At 37.3% G+C, this 22,158-nt stretch overlaps 2 protein-coding genes across 3 annotated transcripts in view; both read right to left on the bottom strand.

Annotated features, from left to right (window-relative positions):
* LOC141517876 (UDP-glucuronosyltransferase 2A2-like) overlaps nucleotides 1-22,158 on the bottom strand; it is a 154,782-nt gene that overhangs the window by 53,721 nt on the left and 78,903 nt on the right. The gene's annotated exons all lie outside the window — the stretch shown is intronic.
* Nucleotides 12,381-21,545, bottom strand: LOC141517146 (UDP-glucuronosyltransferase 2A3-like). Its single transcript, XM_074228030.1, has 2 exons — nucleotides 20,341-21,545; nucleotides 12,381-20,206 (listed from the first exon to the last, which is right to left on the bottom strand). The coding sequence occupies exons 1-2, from the start codon at nucleotides 20,604-20,606 to the stop codon at nucleotides 19,897-19,899; spliced, it is 576 nt and encodes a 191-aa protein (XP_074084131.1). The 5' UTR covers nucleotides 20,607-21,545; the 3' UTR covers nucleotides 12,381-19,896.

Raw genomic sequence — 22,158 nt, 5'->3', positions numbered from 1 at the left:
GGGAAAAAATGGAAGTGGCTTAAAAAGAATTAAGTGCTTGTAGATTTTACTTAGTTGACTGTGTGCTGAAAATGCTTCACTCTTAAAGGGTAAGACTTTCCATTTCTGGAGAGAAAAGCCATGCAAGCAAAGTATCTGGGAACTGACAGATTTCTTTCTTTAGAGAAAATTTCTTTAAAATTTTCCAGTGTCTTGGACTTCTGGCAACTGGTGAAGCCCTATAGCCCACTTCTCAGAAAGAATCTCTCCTTGCGCCAATCTATCTGTCATTCAGTTGTCCGAGTGATCTACCTTAATCACATGTTTAACCATGTCACTCCCCAACACACCTGGTTTCGAGTCAGGAAGAGTGTTCTTCCTGAGTTCCAATCTGGCCTGAAACATTCAGTAATTTTGTGACCCTGGGCAAATTATTTAACCCAGTTTGCCTCAGTTTTTTCATCTGTAAAAATGAGCTGGAAAAGGAAATGGAAAACCACTCTAGTATTTTCACCAAGAGTCAGACATGACTAAAAAATGACAAAATAATAACACACTCCCACGTCCATTCAATAAATTACTATGACTTCTTATTAACAACAGGATCAAATATTAAATTCACTATTTGTTGTTTAACACTCTTCATAATCTTTTGACCTTTCTAATCTTCTTACACATGTTTAGTCTCCTTCCAAATCACCCCAGTACTCTTTGATCCAGTAATACTGTGGCCTCTTTAATGCTATTCAAGCAAGACTTATCTTCTAATTCTTGTCTATTATTCTTTTCACTACTTGTCTTCCATGCAAGAAAGTCTCCATTCTCATTTCTGCTTCCTGGCTTTCCTGGTTTCCTTCAAGTCCCAGTTAAAATTCCATTTTTTACAACTCTTCCTATGCTGTTTTCCCCCCACAATTTATCTTTAATGTAGCTTGTTTGTATACTGGTATTTGCATGCTGTCTCTTTCCATATTGGGAGCTACTCAGGAGCAAAATCTTTTATTTTCCTTGTATTCCTGTTGCATTCATAGCACCAGGCCTGGTACAGGTGAATGCTTAACAAATATTTATTGACTAATTGATTGACTTAGAAACGAAGTATAAAACACATATGATTACAAAGAAAAAGAAGTATATTGAAATAAAGATTTAATTTTATCTCCATGCAAGTTTGTAAATTCTGAGGAATCTCAAGACCCCAGGTTATGGTCTTGTGTCATAAAAAAATAACCAAATTAAGATTTTCTTTCTAGTTTGATAGCCAAGTATTGGAAAGCATTGCCTCATCACACTGATAGAATTTAAAGTCCCAATCTCTTATCCGAGAATTAAAACAGATTCAACAGAATTTCTTTAGTGGGGGTAGACCTCAGCTCTTGTAGAAGCTCAAGAGTTCTGCTAATACATGTGCCTCTCAGATGCCCTACATTGACCAGGAGTCTGGGTGGAACTAAATCAAAAAGATTAGGCAACCACTCCCACCCAATTTCTTTAGCAATGGCTGCAACTAATTATCTCTCATAATCCTAATGTGGACCAACCACAACTGGGAAGGTCCCCAAAACAGAACAAGAAACATAAAAAATCTTAAAAAACTTTTCTGAACATCCTTACTTTTCCCCTTCCCACTCTGTACTCACCCCTTCCCTCATCACCACTCTCAACTACTCACCCAGAACTTATTTCCAAAATGAAGTAGAAATCTATTAGAAAGATCAACTTCTGACTAAGGCTCCTTAATATTAGTATCTTGTGCTAATATTTCTGGAAAGGACACTGTCCAGGTAAGTGAATTTGCCCACAGCTTTCACAGCTTCTCCATTTGCTGTAATTGATGGTTCCACATATGTATCATGTCATGCTGGCTGATGGAGCATCTGTGTTTTCTTGATGTTAATTGTTAGACCAAATAAGCACAAGCAGTAGAGAATCCATCCATATCGTGTTGCATCTAAGCTTCAGAAGCTACATTGAAAGTACAATCATCTGCAAACAGAAGATCATACACCAACACTTCCTCCACTTTGGTCTTGGCTTGCAGTCTTTTCAAGCTGAAGAATTTACCAGCAGTGTGGTTGCTGTTTTTGATTCTGTGCTCATTCTCAATAAAAGCATATGAAAACAGGGCTGTAAACATCATGCTAAAAACACAAGAGCAAGGACACAGCCTTGTTTTACTCTATTGATGACAAGGAAATAACTAGAGCATTGTCCACTATTCAGAACTCTGTGCAAACACTGCATTGATATTGTTGTACAATTCTGATGAGCTTCTCTGGGCAGTCAATTTTTGACATAATTTTTTTAGGCTTTTTCAAGGCAAATGGGGTTAAGTGGCTTGCCCAAGGCCACAGCAGCTAGGTAATTATTAAGTGTCTGAGGTTGGATTTGAACTCAGGTCCTCCTGACTCCAGGGCCAGTGCTCTATCCACTGCTTCACCTAACTGCCCCCTTTTCTAATTTTTAAAAACATTTATTTGAAGTTTTGAGTTGTTCTTTATTTCTTTTTTTGGGGGGGGGGGGTTAAGTGGCTTGCCCAAGGCCACACGACTAGGTAATTATTAAGTGTTTAGTGTCTAAGGCTGGATTTGAACTCAGGTACTCCTGACTCCAAGACCAGTGCTCTATCCACTGCGCCACCTAGATGCCCTGTTCTTTATTTCTTTAAAGGACATTTTATACTTTAATCAAATATCTAGTAAGTCCCAGTTGATTTATTCCCAAACATTTGATGCATTTGTAGTCATTTTGAATAGAATTTTCTTTTCTACTAATCTTTCACATTTCAATATTTTTACATGGAGATATTATTGATTTGTTTGTGTTTGTTTTGTAGCCCACAACTTTGCAGAAGTTGATGTCCAGTTTTAATTTTCTTTGGTTTTCTAGGACTTTGGTAAACTATCATGTTATCAAACTAGGGTAGTGAGCTAGTAAGTATTTGAGCCTACATTCAAACTCAGGAAGGTGAGTCTTCCTTATTCCAGGTCTGGAAGCCTATCCCTTGAACCACCTACTTGTCTTTTCTTTGCTTCATTTCTTTCTTACCTAGCCATACTCACTGAATGTACTTGGCCTCAGATAAACTGATATCTGTTAAAGACTTTTGCTTGATAAGGCCAAGATCTCTTACTACATCCAGGGTCATCTCCGTTCCATATCTGGTCCCTGGACCCAGATGGCTCTTGAGGATTAAGTGAAGCTAGTAATTTGGCACAGTGTAAATCACTTGCATGCCATGATATCAACCCCCTGATGTCATGGTCTTCTTCAAGATTGATGGACAAACAGCAACAACAACAACATATTATCAGCAAAAGGAACAACTTTATCTTCCCTTTCCTGGTTTTTATACTGTTAATTTGTTCTCTTCCCTTATTACTTGCTCTTCTGGATTGTCAAGTAAAAATGGAGAAAATGGACATCCTTGTATTACTCCAGTGTTTTGTTTTGTTTTGTTTTTTTTCTAAAATTTCTACTTTAAGATTTCTTAAGATTGACCACTTTTGAGAAGAATTTTTTTAATACATAAAATATGCCATATAACAAAGAAAACAATAATACTGAAATACAGTTGCCCTATTTACTAGGGATATCAATAAGTAAACTAAAGATTAACCTCTTCCTAACATTTAACTGACAGGTATCAAGAATGTGCCATATCGATGGGTTTATAGGGTTTTTAAAAATCCTTCCCAAAGCAGTTAATTTGATAGAACAAATACACCAATGTATAGCCTATTTTGTAAGAAGGTTTTTTTTTTCTGTAACAGAATAAAAATAATTTAAGATTCTTTGGAAGACACAAACAAGAGATAGAAAGGATCACAGAAGATTTAGTGGAATATTTTAATTGCATAATTTTTAAAAGATTTTCCACAACCAAATCCAATATGATGAAGATTAAAAGGGAAATATACTTGGGGGAAATATTTGACTCATTTTACTGATAAATATTTCAAGATATATAAGGAAGAGATTAAGAATTTTATGAATATGAATCCTTCTTTAATTGGTAAATGTTCTAAGGTTATAAACACACAAGAAAGAAACCCAGGATTCCTGTAGCCATTTCAAAATATTGCTCTAAATCATTAATAATTAGAAAAAAATTAAAGCAACCTGGTTCTATCTCACAAGCATCAAATTGACAAATATGACAAGAAAGAAAAATGATAAATGGTAGAAAGGAGTGATGAATAGGTCTAGCCATTCTGTAAAGTAGCTTAGAACTATGCCTCAAACTTTTATACATGGTTTTTGAACTAGTTATCTCACTATTAGACCTTTACTTAAAAAGAAAGCCAAGAAAGAAGAAAAATATCTATATGTGCAACAATATTTTTAGAAATATTTATAGGAATTCTCTTGCAGATAGTCAAAAACTGACTAAGGAGCTGTGATTCTGAAGTGATTAAACAAATTTTGTCAATAAAAGAATTGGAATACTATTGGATCATAAGAACAAATTTCTTTTGACAGTCAAAAAATATGAACAGGCATTTTTCAGAAAAAGGACTCAAAGTTACCTGTAGTCATTTGAAAAAATGCTCAAAATCACCATTGTAAGAGAAATATAAATTGAAACAACTCTGAGGTACTATGTCACATCCACCAGATTGGTTAACATGCTATTCTTGAGTTGTTTCAAATCTATTTGATTCTTTGTGACCTTATTTGGATCCTATTCTTGGCAAAGCTGCTAGAAAGGTTTGTCGTTGCCTTCTCCTACTGATTTTATAGGTGATGAAATTGAGGCAAATAGGATTAAGTGACTTGCTTAGGGTCACACAGCTAGCAAATATATGAGGTCACATTTGAACTCATAAACATGAATCTTTCTGATTTTAGACCCAGAAACTTATCCTATATCACCACTTGTCCTTGGCTAAGAAGTTAGAAAAGAAAAATGCCAAAAGTTAGCAGGACTTTGGGAAAATCAGGACATGAATGCACTGTTGGTAAAATTGCAAACTATTCCAGTCATTCTGGAGAGTAACTTGAACTATTCCCAAGGGACTCTAAAGTTGTCCTTGATCTTTGACCCAGAAATACTGAGAAAAAGAACCTATATATACAGAAATATTTTTAACAGTGAGGGAATGATCATCAATTGGGGAGTGGCTAAATAAGTTGTGGTATGCAATTGTGGTGGAATACTAACATACAATAAAAAATGATGAAAAGAATGACTTCAGGAAAACCTGACTGGACTTCTATGAACTGATGCACACTGACGTGAAGATCACCAGGAGAAAATTATACACAGTAACAGCAATATTGTATGATGATTAACTTAGAGTGTTTTACTTATTTTGATCAATGCAATGCAATAATTCAAGACAATGATTCAAAGACTAATCTACCTTATGAACATTGATGCAAAAAACATTATATAAAATTTTAGCAAAAAGATCACAGCAAGTTATTACTAAGATAATACACTAATTAGATAGGATTTATACCAGGTAGACAGGGATAATTCAATATTAGGAAAACACTCAACATTACTGAACATAAATAATAAAACCAACAGAAATCATATGATTGGCTCAATATATGTTGAAAAAGCCTTTTACAAAATATATCCATTCCTATTAAAAAACACTAGAGTATGGAAATAAATGGAGTTTTCCTTAAAATAATAAGCAGTATCTATCTAAAATCAGTAAACTTTATGTGTAATGAGGATTTGGGGGCATTTCCAATAAGATCCAGGGTGAAACAAGTATGTCCATTATCACAATTACTATTCAAGATAGTATTAGAAATATTAGCTTTAGCAATGAGAGAAGAAAAAAAGAAACTGAAGGAATTAGAATTAGCAATGAAGAAGCAAAACTTTCACTCTTTGTATATGATGATGATTCACTTAGAGAACTCTAGAAAATCAGCTAAAAAAACTACTTGAAACAATTAAAAACTTCAGCAAAATAGCAGAATATAAAATAAACCCAAATAAGTCATAAGCATTCTATATATAAACAATAAAGCCCAAGAGCAAGAGAGTGAAAGAGAAATTTGATTTAAATACAGGCATCTTAAAATATTTGGGTGTCTATCTCTCAAGACAAACCCAGAAACTCTATGAACACAATTATAAAACACTTTTCACACAAAGTTAAATCTAAACAATTGGAAAAAATTCAATTTCTCATGGTTAAGCTAAGCTAATATAATTAAAATGAGAATTCTACTCAAATTAAACTACTTATTCAGTACCCAACCAATCAAAGAATCAATTAACTATTTGACTGAACCACAAAAAAATAAGTAAATTCCTCTGAAGCAATAAAAAGTCAAGAATGTTAAGAGAACTGATCAAAAAAATTAATCTAAATCTATAATATAAAATGGCAGTTATCAAGACTGCCTGGTACTGGTTAAGAAATAGAGTAATGGACCAGTGAATTAGGATAGGTCCAAAAGAAATAGTAGAAAATGACTAATGTAATCTTTTGTTTGACAAACTCTAAGGTGTTAGCTTCTGGGATAAGAACACATTATTCGACAAAAACTGTTGCAAGAACTGGTAATGCAAAAAGTAAGCATAGACCCCCATCTCATACCCTGCACCAAAATAAAGTCAAAATGAGTACAGGATTTAAACATAAAGGGAGATACCATAGACCAATTAACATTTAAAGAAATACTCTGTTGGTTCTATGGAAAGGGGAGAAATTGATGACCAAAAAAGAAATAGAGTACACTATAAATTGCCAAATGAATGATTTTGACTGTATTAAATTAGAAAGTTTTTGCACTAATAAAATCAATGCTGCCAAGATTAGCAGGAAAACAGAAAGTTGGGTAACAATTTTCCCAACTAGGGTTCTGATAAAGGTTTCATTTCTAAAATGTATAGGGAAATGAATCAATTTATAAGGTTATAAGACATTTCCCAATTGATAAAATGGTCAAAGGATATGAACAGGCAGTGTTCAAATGAAGAAATTAAAGCCAAATATGATCATATGAAAAAAGACTTCAAATCATTATTGTTCAGAGAAAAGCAAATTAAAATAACTATGAGGTACCTCCTCACACCTATCAGATTGAATAAGATGACAAAAAGGAAAACAATGTTGTGGGAGGATTGGGACATTAATTGGTCGAGTTGTGAATTAATCCAATCACTGTGGATATCAGTACGGAACTATGTCTAAAGAGCAATAAAACTGAACATATTTTTTGCCCAGCATACTAATACTAGCTCTATATCCAGAAAATATCCTAAATAATGGGAAAACACATTCCAAAATATTCATAGCAGTTCTTTTGTACTGGCAAAGAATTGGAAACTGAGGAGATGCCCATCAATTGAGGAATGACTGAACAAGTTATAGTATAGGAATATTATCGAGTACTAATGTTCATGGTAGGCCTCTAGAGAATCATGGAAAGAATTATAAGAACTATTATTGAGCAAAGGGAGCTGAACCAATAGAACACTGGGCACATTAACAACAACATTCCAGTGCCATGTCAGGAAACTGAATCACTTACATTTAAATTGTCTTAGGAAGATTCTGAAGATTACCTAGCAGGGGAAGAAACCAGACACTGAGGTCCTTCTTTGAGCTAAACTGCCAAGCATTTTAACATTACTTCAGAGAGTGCAACTACAATGGGTTGGACACAATGGTAGAATGTCAGAAATACACTTGCCAAAAAAACTATTTTATGAAGAACTCACCCATGGAAAGTGTGATAATGAGACACCTTGAAGGCCTCACTGAAGAACTTTAGAATTGACTATACAGCCTGGGAGACCCTGACACAGGACTGCCCAACAAGGTATGCCCTCATCACTGAGGGGGCTGAAGGAAACATGACATCTCTAAGTTTAGAATACCCACCCCAGGTGTTCCCATGGACTTCTTGTGCCTGACCTGTGATAAAGCATTTCAAGCTCATATTGATCTGATCACCCAGAGTTGGACACACTCATCTGTCTCAAATATAATGATTTCATTTTGGTCTTCTTCGATAACAAAGGACAAGAACCAACCAGTGTTAAGCTGAAAGTTTATCTTTTAGATTATATCCATAGAGGTTATTGTGAGATTGGAGGGACAATATTTTTTATTATTTGGGGTCCAAAACCACTCCCTATGATATAATCTTGGCTTCAACTTTCCCTGAATTCTTAGCAACTCTTCCTCTGGATTCTGTCCTTAGAAATATGTTTTCTCTGTGTGACTTCTTTACCTTTTCTTCTTGGGATCAGCTACTTCTGGTATCTTTCTATTCCTTTCTAATCATTAAATTATTAGAGCCTGAATGAATGTTAAAGATCATCTGGTCTAGGGCTCTCATTTGACAGTTAAGGAAATTAAGGTCCATATAGATTAAATAACTAGCTCTATGGTTTCAAACCCATTATAATTAGAGTTTTCCCTCTTCCCCAATAGCATGTCTTTGATAAAAGATCTCTGCTGTACCCAGATGGAAAGCGAATCTGAGACAGGACTTAGTAGAAATTAAAATTCTTGCTTGTTAAGCTATCTTATAGTTTGCAAAGAATATTCTTTTTGGAAATGTATTAGGATATGTTAAGTTTTTTACCTGTGGTCTATTTATTTCTTTCCTTGGCAAGGAGGTAGGTTTATCACAAAATCGTTTAGAAAGTAACAATTACTAAATATAGAAATAATATAGGCAGGGAATATAGTATCTCTTTTCTTACTACCTGAAGATTCTCAAAATAACTCTAATTCTTTTTTTTTAAATAAAAAAAATTCCCCCCCCCTTTTTTTGCTGACACAATCCCTAAGGTCACATCTAAAGCAAAAGTTAAGTAATTTGCCTCCAATCTCCTTTGACCTTAAAGTCAAGGCCTGGAACTGCCAGATGCCACAGATCTAGCTGTGAGGCATTTCCTGGTTTGGTATAAAAAACATCATGCAGTGAATAGACTCAGGTCAAGGCAAAGGAGGTTGTGACTAATAAAGAGATTGAGAAACACAAGCATTCATAATCGGATTGATTAGATATGTTGTCGCAGATGCACAAATAAGACAACTTGCTTAACTTCAATGTCTATGAAAAAATATAAAACAAAATAATAATAATAATAATAACCTTAATGAGATTAAACAATTTTTGGGAATAGCATCTAAAATAATGAGAACTGGGGCAGAGCCAAGATGGCGACAAGAGAGGATTGTGTCTTAGGTGCTCTCTCATAAAACTTATAAACTAAGGACTCTAACTAAATATTCAAGAGACAGAACCCACAGAGGGCCCCAGTGAGGCAGTTCTCCTACTCAAGGTAACCTGGAAAAGAGCAGAAAGGCTCTGCTCCATGGGGTTGGAGGGGTGGCCTGCCAGACCGAAAGAACTGCAGCCTCCTGGAGGCAGCTGCAGGGTGCTAGGAGCCTTGGCTCACAGCAGCGGGGGAGTTTCCTGACCTATTCACCAGGGAGCACCAGGTACAACTTGGGGGAACAGTGGGGAGAACCTCTGCCAGAGCGAGCACGTGAAGCCCAGCCTTCAGATCACACAGCGAGCAGCAAGCAGTGCAGCATGGCCAAAGCAGTCCAGATCCAGGACACAGAAGCAGGTGGAGCTGGTAAGCAAGAGCCCCCAGGGCATGAACCCATTGAACCTAGGGAGGGGAGTGAAGAGAGACTGCAGAGCTCTGTCATCTGTCCCTGGAACAGAATGCTGGGGTTCTGACCACATTCAGATCCTGCTCACAGTCTAGGCCCCCCAATAGAACAGCAGGCCCCCCCACCTCAGCCCCATGGCAGAGGGGGGCACATATGGTCATTCACAGACCAGGAGGGAGGACAGAGCCTCATACACTGAGACCCTTGTAGGAGTGTCCCAAAAGCTCAGGAAGCACCCCAAAAACAGACTTAGGCTGGGAAAATGAGCAAGCAGAGAAAAAAGAGGAACACCATTGAGAAATATTTTGCCTGTGAGTACAAGAAGAATCAAAACACTCAGTCTGAAAATGAGGAAGCACAAGCTCCTGCATCTAAAGACTCCAAGAAAAACAGAAATTGGGCTCAGGCTATGACAGAGCTCAAAAAAGACTTTGAAAATCAACTGAGGGAGATAGAAGAAAAATTGGGAAAAGAAATGAGAGAGATGCAGGAAAAACATGAAAATGAAGTCATCAGCTTAGTCAAGGAAATCCAAAAAAATGTTGAAGAAAATAGCATACTAAAAACTAGCTTAGGTCAAATGGATAAAACATTTCAAAAAGTTATTGAGGAGAAGAATGCATTAAAAAGCAGAATTGGCCAGATGGAAAAAGAGATAAGAAAGCTCTCTGAGGAAGATAAATCCTTCAGACAAAGAATAGAACTCAGGGAGATTGCTGAATTTACAAGCAATCAGGACTCAATACTTCAAAACCAAAAGAATGAAAAATTAGAAGAAAATGTGAAACATCTCATTGAAAAAACAACTGATATGGAAAACAGAGGAAAGATAATTTAAAAATTATTGAAATACCTGAAAGTCATGATCAGGATAAGAGCCTTGACATCATTTTCAAGGAATTAATACGGGAAAATTTCCCTGATATCCTAGAAGCAGAGGGCAAAATAGAAATGGAGAGAGTCCACCGATCCCCCCCCCACCAGAGAAAGAGATCCCAAAAAACCAACCCCCAGGAATATTATAGCCAAGTTCCAGAACTCCCAAGTCAAAGAGAAAATATTATAGGCAGCCAGAAGGACACAATTCAAATATCATGGAGCTACAGTCAAGATCTCACAGGACTTAGCAGCAATTACATTAAAAGCTCATAGGGTTTGGAATATAATATACCAGAAGGCAAAAGAGCTTAGAATGCAACCAAGAATCAACTACCCAGCAAAACTAAATGTACTCTTCCAGGGAAAAAGATGGACTTTCAATGAACCAGGGGAATTTCAAATGTTCCTGTTGGAATGGCCAGAGCTGAAAAGAAGGTTTGATACAAATACAGGACTCAGGTGAAGCATAGAAGTTGGAGAAGGGGAATATATGAGGGCATTAATGATGATGAACTGTGTGTATTCCTATATAGAAAAATGACACTGATAATACTCATATGAACCTTCTTAATTAACAGAGCAGGTAGAAGGAGATTTTTATAGATGAAGCACAGGAGAAAGTTGAATTTGAAAATAAAATATGGTGTAAAAATGGAGTCAATAGAAAGAAGGGAAATGTAATGGGAGAAAGAAAAAGGAGGGGGGGAATAGGCCAAGATATTTCATATAATAAGTTTTTTATTTATTATAATGAGCTATTGTAATGATATGGAAGGGGGAAGGCAAGAGGGAATGAGGGAATCTTCACTCTCATCAGAGGTGGTTAGGAGAGGAAACAGCATATATACTCAATGGGGTATAGACATTTGGAGTAAGAAGGAGAGGGGAGGACAGGGGGAAGGAGGGGATGTGAATGAAGGAGGAGAGGATGGACCATGGGAGGAGAGTGGTCAGATATAACCCATTTTCTTTTTTACTTCTTGTTAGGGGATTAGATGGCCTGTATGGGACCATAGGGCCAGGTAGATGCTGGACCTAAGGGGTGGTATGTGGGCTCGGGGCCTCTTGGCCCCAGGACCAGGGATCTGTCTGCTGTGCCACTCAGCTACCTACAGCAGAGTCAGAGTGAAAGGAGAGAGAAAATATAGTACATGGTAGTGGAGAAATGTGAAAGGAGGGAATTGCGATCAGCAATGGCAACGGTGGAAAAATATGGAAGTAACTTTTGTGATGGAGTCATCATAAAGAATGTGATCCACCTGCGACAGAGTTGTTGGTGCTGGAACACAGACTGAAGCACATTTATCATTATTATTATTATTATTATTATTATTATTATTATTATTATTATTATTTGGGGGGGTGCAGGGCAAATGGGGCTGGGTGGCCTGCCTGGTGCTGCATAGCAGGGAGATGTTTGGGTGTCTGAGGCTGGATTTGGACCCGGGTGCTCCTGGCTCAAGGGCCAGTGCTCTGTCTACCACCTGGCCACCCCTACTATTATTACTATTTTATTTTATTTTGGGTCTTTTTTTCTTTTTTTCTTTTTGGTTTATGCAGGGCAGTGGGGTTAGGGTGTCTTGCATGTCACACAGCTGGGTGATTGTTGGGTGTACGAGGCCAGATATGGGCTTGGGTGCTCCTGGCTCCAGGGCTGGTGCTCCATCCACTGCACCACCTGGCCATACCTACAATTATTACTATTATTTTTTTTTAATTTTAATTTTAATTTTTTTCTCTCCCCTTTACTTTATTGCTCAAGTGAGTCTTTATTTATGGGGGGAGGGGGTATTTCATTTACTCTTAAACAAGAATATTTTATTAATGTATAAAAAACATTATTTGTACAAAATGAGAATAAATATTAAATAAAAAAATAAAATAATGAGAACTTTTACTTTGGATAAAGAAAATGCTACTGACAGGGCAGGCAAGTCAGCTTAGCTGAGGCAGTAGGGCAGAGTGCAGAAAAGTACATCTATTGCCCCCACCTTGACCATCACCTTCCCATAGACCATTATGGAGACAGTCTAGGATTCTGAAACCAAGTGACAGGATTGGTAGCATCCCCTGTCTTTGAGAGCACTGATACTGCTTCCAATCTGTCTCCCCTCACCTCCAGCCTACTCTGAAGGAAACAACTCCAAGATCCTTGGCACCATCAGCATCAGTGGATGCTTAACTGCCATCAAGAGATAAATAAATCATAGAATTTACAGAGCAGCAATGGCTCCCACACAACTGGTCCTGCTTCTAGCCCAGCTCCCACACCATTATACAGGAAATTTATCTTTGGGAAGATATAACCTGGTAATGAGGTACAGCTAGTTGCCACAGTGGATAGAGTACCAGACCTCAAGTCAAAAAAAATTCATCTTTCTAATTTTAAATCTGGCCTCCAACACTTACTAGCTGTGTGACTCTTAACAAGTCACTTAAATATGTTTCTCTTAATTTTCTCATCTATAAAATGAACTGAAGAAGGAAATAGCAAATCACTCTTTTATCTTTGCCAAGAAAATCCCAAAAGAGGGCACAGAGAGTTGCATATAACTGAAATGACTCAACCACAACATCAACAAACCTAGTTACTGCTTGGAGAGGAGCTATAATCTTTGACTCCTCAAAGACCACAGTTATTAAGGATCTCACTAGTCCTCACCCCCAAAGTCTTGTCAGATTGCTCAATATCAGTGGCAATAACATTAAGAGGATGCATTATTTTCTGCTTTGCCATGGTGCTCCCCACTCCTCTTTCCCTCTAGGACCATGAAGCCTTTTGTCAGACTTAAAAACAAAACTTATTTTTTATTGTCTCCCCCAATAAAATGCTTCTGGAGAGCCAGCAGCTGTCTTGCTTTTTTGTTTGTTCTCCAGAACATAGAACAGAATTTTCCATGGAATAATATGCTTAATAAATGCTTTCACACTCATTCATTAATTATTGTTCTTTTCTGTGTTGATGTAAGATTCAAACATAACTCTATTTAGCAACAATTGGATGGCAGTTTTCATGTTTTTATCACAAATATCTAATTTTGTCACAAATATCTAATTATAATAAAAAATACCACCTGATTTTTTTCAGGGTATTAAAGTCCTGCCCATTCACACAGAGATGCACAAACAGGGCAGGGAATTACTGAATAGGTCTGACAAGTCAGCCATAAAAGGATTCAGAGACTTACCTAACACATTACTGTAAAACTGATTCCAATCCCTCACATCAAAATTTTGAAACCAAAAGTCAAAGTAAATGAAGAAAAGACTATTTTTCACCCTTTCCATGAATGCCAAGTTATCAGTAAATATTATCAAGGCTACAGGCACATAGGTTTTGTAGAGCCCCCCAAAGGACATAAACCTCAACCTCCATAGAAACTCCAAGAAACACACAATTTCACCTTAATTAACTCCCAAACAAAACACACCTTCATAGAGATCCCAATGGCTCCCAATCCTAAATCCAATATCCAATAAAAAGACTTTCTCTCCCCACTGCCCACTACTGGAATCTGCTTGGACCCAGCCCATGGGTCCTTCCTTCAAGATACAGCTTTGCATTCATTTTCCACTTATAGTGCCATCTTCCTTTTTACTAAGGGCTCACACCTTTTGGTCTTTCATTTTGTGCCAAAACTTGGAAGAGGAATAGCAGGAAATCCTAAATATCAGGTAAGTGGACTAACTTCCTGATCTTGCCTAAAGCAACCTCTCTTGGACCTACCAAATACTCTGTATTCAAGGATGACTGCTACCTGTCCTCCCATCCACCCTGGCTACTTCTGAAGATGAGGCTAATTTGAGATGTAAGGCACTTCCCTTTCCTCAGTTCCAGGATACCCAGGATACTCCTTTCTGAAATCCTAACTAGGTAGGGAATTGCCTTGAAACAGAGAAATAGAATTGGGATGCCATTTCTTTCTCTCTTTGAATGGAAACTAAATGACTCAGCAGGTGGACATTCCCCCCTGTGTAGGGTCTTAGTTACAGCCACTGGGTTACTCTGTGGATCTTCACCTTTCCTTGTAGGTGTCTTCTTGGGGACCTTACATTCCAAAAATACCCCAGACACTCCACTGAAAAACCTGAAACAAATAGAACCCCTATTCAAGCTTCAACAGCTAGTGGCCTCCACCTGAGAGGACTTTTGATTATGCCTCCCCTCGTTGACTTAAACAACCTCTGTCAGAAGCAAGGTAAATGGAGTATGATTCCATATGTTCAGCTGTTTTTCTTTTACTAAAGTAGCATCTCTTCCTATGTGAATCCTTCTCCTCTACCCTCTGATTCTTCCCCCTTACACTCCATTCCCCAAATTTTCTCTGATCTTCTCAAGACCTTCCCTCATATTTCTGACATCCCCTTCCCAGACTGATGACTGGTTCATCTATGGGAGTTCCTCAGTGTAAATGGGAAGTTGACAGCAGGGTACACCATGGTATCCTCCACCTCTCTCATTAAGTTTAGTGCAGACTTCCTGGTAGAGAGTAGACCTCATTACCTTAATTAAAACCCTAACTCTAGGAAAAGGGAAACATATTAACAAATAAACAAATTCCCAATGTTTTTCATATTTTATATTCTCATGTTTCTGACTAGACAGAAAGGGACTTCCTTACTTCTAAAATCTCTCCTATAACTAATGCTGATATAATCTTTAAACTCTCCATCACATCCTGCTCCTCTCCTTTGGTGGTGATCTACTGTAACATGTTCACCTCTGCGGCAGCTGGGAACGAGAAGGTCAATCAGGCAGCCAAACAGACTGCATGCCAATCCTATATACACCTTCAATTAGTTACCTTGCCTTCCCTGAATCCAAAATATACACCAGATGAAAAACAAGTATACCTCTCTAAAGACATGCTATGGTAAGGGCCCTGGCTAACTCAGAATTCTGCCTTCTCCTTCCCCAAAATAAGTAGGCTCCTTTCTTTCTCTCTTTCATGATTCCCTCCATGTGGGGCATATGCCTATCCCCACTGATTAGTACTCCTGCTCTCTCTGTCACCCTCCTGAACCCTAGCAAAGACTATCATATCTGTAACCACACCTCCCCTCAAAGGGACTTTCATATCCCCCCCCTTCTTTCCCAACCCATTAAGCCCATGGATATGTCCCTAGCCAAGACCCATGGCAGCCTTTGCAGGTTTTCTCATTTTGACATGGGGAGAGGATTGGGTTTGCTCACCTCTTCTCTCTCCATCTTGGTGGATACTTGAGAGGAGATAGAATCTTTTTCCCCTGTGGCAATGCTGCATACCTATGTCTTCCCACCAACTAGACAGGTATTTGTTTCCTGTTCTCTCACCCCACACTGAGGTGGCCCCTAACAGCCAATCCCTTCCTATCACCCCCCCCCCTAAGATACATGCAAGGTTCCACAGAGCTACCATTCTCATTCCTTTCTCAATGATTATAGGCATCCTTTCTGAAGTGGGCACAGGGGTAGGAGGCATCATAACTTCTCTGAATTACCTTCAGCAGTTATCACAAGACCTTTGGGAAAGTAGCCAAAATCCTTCTATAAATTCAAGATCAACTGGATTCCCTAGCTGCTGTAACCTTACAAAACATACAGGGCCTAGACCTACTGACTGCTGAAAAGGGAGGCATCTATTTGTCCCTGGATGAAGAATGCTTTTTCTATGTTTAGATTCAGTTTAGATTGGTTCAGAATGCTGCCAAAAATTGACTGATAGAGTCTCATATATTAGGGAAAAATCAGCTGACACCTGGTCTAGGTGATTTCGGTCTTTCCACATACTCCCTTGGTTCCTTCCCATATTAACCCCACTCATTATGATCTTTTTTGGCAGTCTTCTTAGGACTTCCTTTGTTTAGAATGCTTACATCCTTCATCCACAAAACAGTGAACACTACAACATCTCAGATGGTCAAGTCCATGATGCTACTTGGGGAACAAGGATACCAACAGTTCCATCCTTTACCCTTTGTTGTGCCTGATGACATCATCACCCCCCACTCAGCTAAAAGTAACTCCAGAAGAACTGACCACTGACCCCAATCCCCCCTTAGCAAAATTAAAACAAAATGGCTGGAATGTTGGATCCAGGTCTGATTTTCATTGTTGTCCAGTAAAGCCCTATTAATTATTCTTTCCTAAGGACATGAACCCTAACCTCATTAAGAATGCCAAACAATGAACAATCTCTCCATGGTGAATACCCCCCCCAAAACACATTCCCCTCAAAGCTCCCAGTCCCTTTAGAAACCATACCACCCTGCCTTCCATACCCAATACCCTATAAAAAGACTGGCTCTCTTCACTTGCTGGAGTCTGCTTGGACCAAGTCCACTGTTCCTTCAGTCAATAAACAGCTTTGCATTCACTTCCATTTATATCACCTTCTTCCTTCTTTTTTTTTTAATGAGGGTTCATCTTTTGAACTTTGAATAGGAAGGAGGGGATGGGAATCCTCTATGGTATTTTTCACATGTATTACCTATGCTAAAGCACATACTATAGATGAAGGGTATTCCAAGTATCTCTACTATGAGCTCAGCACAAGGACATATAGCATCTAAAATAACAACTTCATATCTGGTTTTCTTCAATGTCTTCATGAAGACTTCATTCAAAATAGCACTCTCATACTGCTGTTTCATAAGCCTTGAATACTTGAAAATCATTTCTTGCATAGCTGCACCACACTCTAATGGTGAAAGTTTTTGCCACTCTAAAGTATGATGCAGCTTTCAAAAAATGCAGCCAAATTCCCCTTGATTTGTCACAAGAGGAAAACCTCAAAATAGGGAGATGTTGAATTGCCAGGATCAACAAAAACAGTAGCTGAGGGGGTCAGCATGGTCACCTCATGGCTCCTCTGTTATAAAGCCCATCCAGGATGGCCTTTAAATTGATCCAATGACTATATTCCATTGGCCACACTGGAACCTTTCCACAGGACCCACAGCTAAAGCAGCACATTTTTTTCAGACCTCATGATCATTTCTGCTTTACAATCTACTAGATTCTTTCCATCATAAGAGTTTGGTCACATCATCAAAAATCAGGGTAAGATGTAAGTAAAAATCTCTAAATTCCTCAGTTAAATAATTTATGTTCACCAAAAGGACATCTTGTTCAATTTAGCAAGAAGTTAATACATGGCATGGCTTTCATGTTAGAAAAAAAATTAGCTGTGCCATCCACATCCCCAGCTTGCACAAAATATATAGTTTATTCATTATTGTATGACAAATTTAGGAAAAACGACTAACATAGTAAATATCAGATCATTACTAGTCAGGATAAAAAAAAAAGTTTAATAGGATAAATTACCATGCCAAATTGAGTAAGATAAAAGTTAAAGTCTTATAGTTGGACTCCAAATGTCAGCTTATAAGTTACAAGATCCAAAGGTTTTTATGGGACAAGCTCAACATGAGTTGATAGTGTGATATAACAGACAGAAAAATCATTTCTATTTGGGAGCTGCATTAAGAGAGGAATGATAGCTCCATTGTAATCTGCCAGGGTCTGATAACATCTAGATGACTTTCATTTTGGAGACTCTTTAACTTAGAAATGGCATCAACTAATAGAGATTCTGGCTAGGAGTACAGTTAAAATGGTGAAGGGTCTTGTATCCATCATCTCTGAGGATTTATTTAAAGAACTAGGAGGGGTTTCTAACATTTTCATAGTGATGAATCTTCTTGACAGTCTGTTGATGACTGAAATTTTTCTCAGAATAATGTTTCTAAATATATAAGATAATATACATTGTAACAAAAGAAACCAATCACAATGAGCTATCAAAATGTAACACAATAATAAATTCATGGGCCTATATTAAAAATTCCTTGAACTAGAAATAATTAGCAGGGAGAAGATAAGATAGTAGACATGTACCTTTCCTGGTTTGAAGCCTCTTTATTTTTCCCTCATCCTAAAAAAGCCAGCTTTTGGAATACTTCTGATAGGCACTTCTAGAGAATATTGTTATAAACATGGGTAGTCTTACCGGATCTTCATCAGATACAACTTAAGAGTTCTTTAAATTTATCATCCACCAGGAAGTATGTGGTATTGTACAGCAAGTGTTTGATTTGGAGATAGTGGATCTGGGTTTGGAATCTTAACTTTGCTATCCACAACACAAGCGCTCTTGAAATCACTTATTTCTCAGTTTGCTTGGCTTTAAAATGAGCAGGTTAAATTAGATGACCCTTAAGTATCCTACAGAAATTTTCTCTCATCCTTCTCGACCCTCGGAAGCTCACACACAAAAAAAATCTTGAAATTTCATAGCTGTTTCACGATCAAATCTTCCAGCCAGTGTCTTCATTAACTCAATTAACTCAATTCAGGGTTTTCTGCATAATCAAACCGCTGTTAACTGTTACCCATTATCACACCAGTTTGTCATTATGGGAGAGAGAGAGAGAGAGAGAGAGAGAGAGAGAGAGAGAGAGAGAGAGAGAGAGAGAGAGAGAGAAAGGGAAGGAGATGAGAGAGAGGAGGGAGGAAAAGAGAGAGTCGGAGTGATTAATTCAATCATCCAAACCAAAATCTTATGACCATGCTGCATATATTCATTTGTAAAAAAATTAATTGTAGTATATTGCTTAAATTTCCCCCATTATTCCTATCCCATGTCTCTCTTAGAAAGTCATTCCTTTATAATAAAGGATTTTTTTAAAAAAGAAAAAATAAAGGAAGAGATGAAGAAAAAAAATCACCAAAACTAAGTAATATAATGAAATTATCTGACATCTTATGCAATGTTCCACACTTGTTCACATCTGCAAAGGAGTTGGTGCATATTTTTAACCTCTATCTGATTGCTTACCATCTCATGGAGGAGATAGAGGAAAGAGTGAATGAAATAAGAAGGCATAGGGGCAGCTAGGTGGTATAGTGGATAGAGCACCAGCCCTGGAGTCAGGAGTACCTGAGTTCAAATCTGGCCTCAGACACTCTATAATTACTTATCTGTGTGGCCTTGGGCAAGCCACTTAACCCCACTGTCTTGCAAAAACTAAAAAAAAAATAATAAGAAGAAGGGATATCAGTAAGTGAAGTAAGAAAGGATAGAACTCAAAACTTTAAATAAAAATATTTCCAATGAATATTATTTTTCATTATTGCTACATGAAGAATATTTGTTAATAATATAGTAACCCAGTCATTCTAGAAGGAGATATTATATTTGTGACAATCTTCTTTATGTTTTTTACTTGATCCAAGTATGTACCTGCTTTTTATTCTAAGAAAGACTTTCCTGAAGCTTTCCCAGTCTTTTTATGATCTACAAAAGAGAAAAAATTTAAGCTAGTGTACTGAAATCCATAATAACTAACTTGGAAGAAAAAACTGAAAATAAAATGATTTAGTCCAAAAACACTCCTGAAAACAATTCCTCTCACCTAATGTCTTGCTGTATAACTGCTCTCACTTTTTCTCAAATGAATGAAACCAGAAATAGTCAAAGAAGAGAGGCAATAACATATTTTCCACTCTTTCCATAAAGGTCATCTTGTCAGTCAGCCTGCTTAGTGCTATAGAAACATATGAAGGTGGAGATGGAAGTCTCCCACAGTATTTCTCATAGGCATTCCCCAAAATTAACCTGAGACTATTTATGAATGGGATTTCAAGCATCTTGGCTATCAGATCTCCACCTGGAAGTGCCGCATCTATAAGCAGAACATCATAGCCAGTTTTTTTTTTTTCGGTTTCTCCATGAGTGTCTGATTGAAGACTAAAATTTCAATCCTTGATTTTACATAAGGAATGAAATGGTTGAGAAATTCAACAAAATCCCATATTTTTTTCCCAGTGTGAAAATTCAGGTTTTTTGTACACTATTTCATCCAAATAATTTTCTGCTTTCATCATGAGTTCCTCTTTTTTTTTTTTTTTTGTGGTACAGGAAAAATCTCATAGAAAAGCTTGGAAAACTCAGTGAGATCAGCGAGAAGTAAGTCAGAAGGTATTAACACAGTCACCATGTGGCCTCTTTGTGACAGCTCTTCAAGAATTTTCTTCATGTTCAGCCAGTGACTATAATCCAATGGCCACACCAATACCTTCCCACAGGATCCCCATCCAAAGCAGCAAAGCTGCAGCAGTAACAGAATAGAAATCCACTTTTCAGTCATAGTGCCTGAGTCTGATACCTTCTATCACACTGCTCTAATACAATTTGTGTCTGTAAATAACTGAAGAATAAGTTAAAGATTAATTTCTAAAAACTGTCCTCTTTAGTCAATCTTCTTACCCAACCCCAGTCCATTATGAAAACATTTTTTTTCAGTGAACTCTCTCCATCTTCTACCACTTGCCAAGTAGAAGACGCAAATTCAAAATATCCAATGTGCTGGACTTGATTTTCATAAATCTTATAATTAAAATAGAAAGACTAAACTAAGAATTACAATACAGCATACCAATCAAAGTAATTCAATTCAAGAAATATTTATGACTCAAGTTATAAAACTATACAAAGTCATCCAATAGATATTTTCTGTGTTCTTAGAACTTACAATCCAATAGCAGAGGTAAAAACAAGTCTATAAATCACAACATATGAAGCAGATTATGGTAACTATCCTATGAGCTTTACAAGTGTATGTTCAAATGCTTGCAAATATCTATATATATTTAAAATATTCTGTCAGACTTACAATTGAAATATTTTTTGTGTTGTTTTCTTCATTAAAATGCTTCTGGTGAGCCAACAGCTGCCTTGCACTTTTGTTTCTACCCCCAGAATATAACCTAAGAGTTTTCCAGGGAAAAATATGCATAATAAGTGCTTTCACACTCCTTCATTAATTTATTGTTCTTGCTGTCCTTTTCTGTTTTGACTTAAGATTCAAACATAAGACTATTTAGAAATAATTAGATGGAAGTTTTCATGTTTTAAGGATAAGTGAATCATATTGTCACAGAACTTTTCATATCTAATTACAATAAGAAAATACCACTTGATTTGTTTTTCAAGTTATTAAAGTCCTGCCCATTCACACAGAAATGCATAAGGTGGTCAGGGAATCACTGATTAGGTTTGACAGGTAAATCATAAAGGGATCAGACTTACTTACCTAACACATCACTGTAAAACTGATCCCAATCCTTCACATCAAAATTTTGAAACCAAAAGTCAAAGTAAATGAAGAAAAGCATATTTTTCACCCTCTCCATGAATGTCATCTTGTCAGTCAATACTGTCATGACTACAGGCACATAGGAAGGAGGGGATGGGAGTCCTCCACAGTATTTTTCATATGTATTTCCCATGCTGAAGCGCAGACTGTAGATGAAGGGTATTCCAAGTATCTCTGCTATGAGCTCAGCACAAGGACACATAGCATCTGAAATAACAACTTCATAGCTGGCTTTCTTCAATGTCTTCATAAGGTCTTTGTTCAAAACAACACTCTCACATTGCTGTTTCACAAGCCTTGAATACTTGAAAAACATTTCTTGCAGGTCTGCACCATACTCTAATGCTGAAAGTTTTCGCCACTCATAACTCCAAAATGTGATCCAGTTTTCAAAAAATGCAACCAATTCTTCTTGATTTGTCATCACAGGAAAAACCTCAAAATGGAGAGTTGTTGAATTACCAGGATCAACTAAAACAGTTGCTGAGGGGGTCAGCACAGTTACTTCATGGCCCCTCTGTATAAGCTCATCCAAGATGGCCTT

The sequence above is a fragment of the Macrotis lagotis genome, chromosome 3, assembly GCF_037893015.1.
Source record: "Macrotis lagotis isolate mMagLag1 chromosome 3, bilby.v1.9.chrom.fasta, whole genome shotgun sequence".
NCBI lineage: Eukaryota > Metazoa > Chordata > Mammalia > Peramelemorphia > Peramelidae > Macrotis > Macrotis lagotis.
The sequence above is the reverse complement of the archived record's forward strand: the minus strand, read 5'-3'. Positions and strand labels throughout refer to the sequence as shown.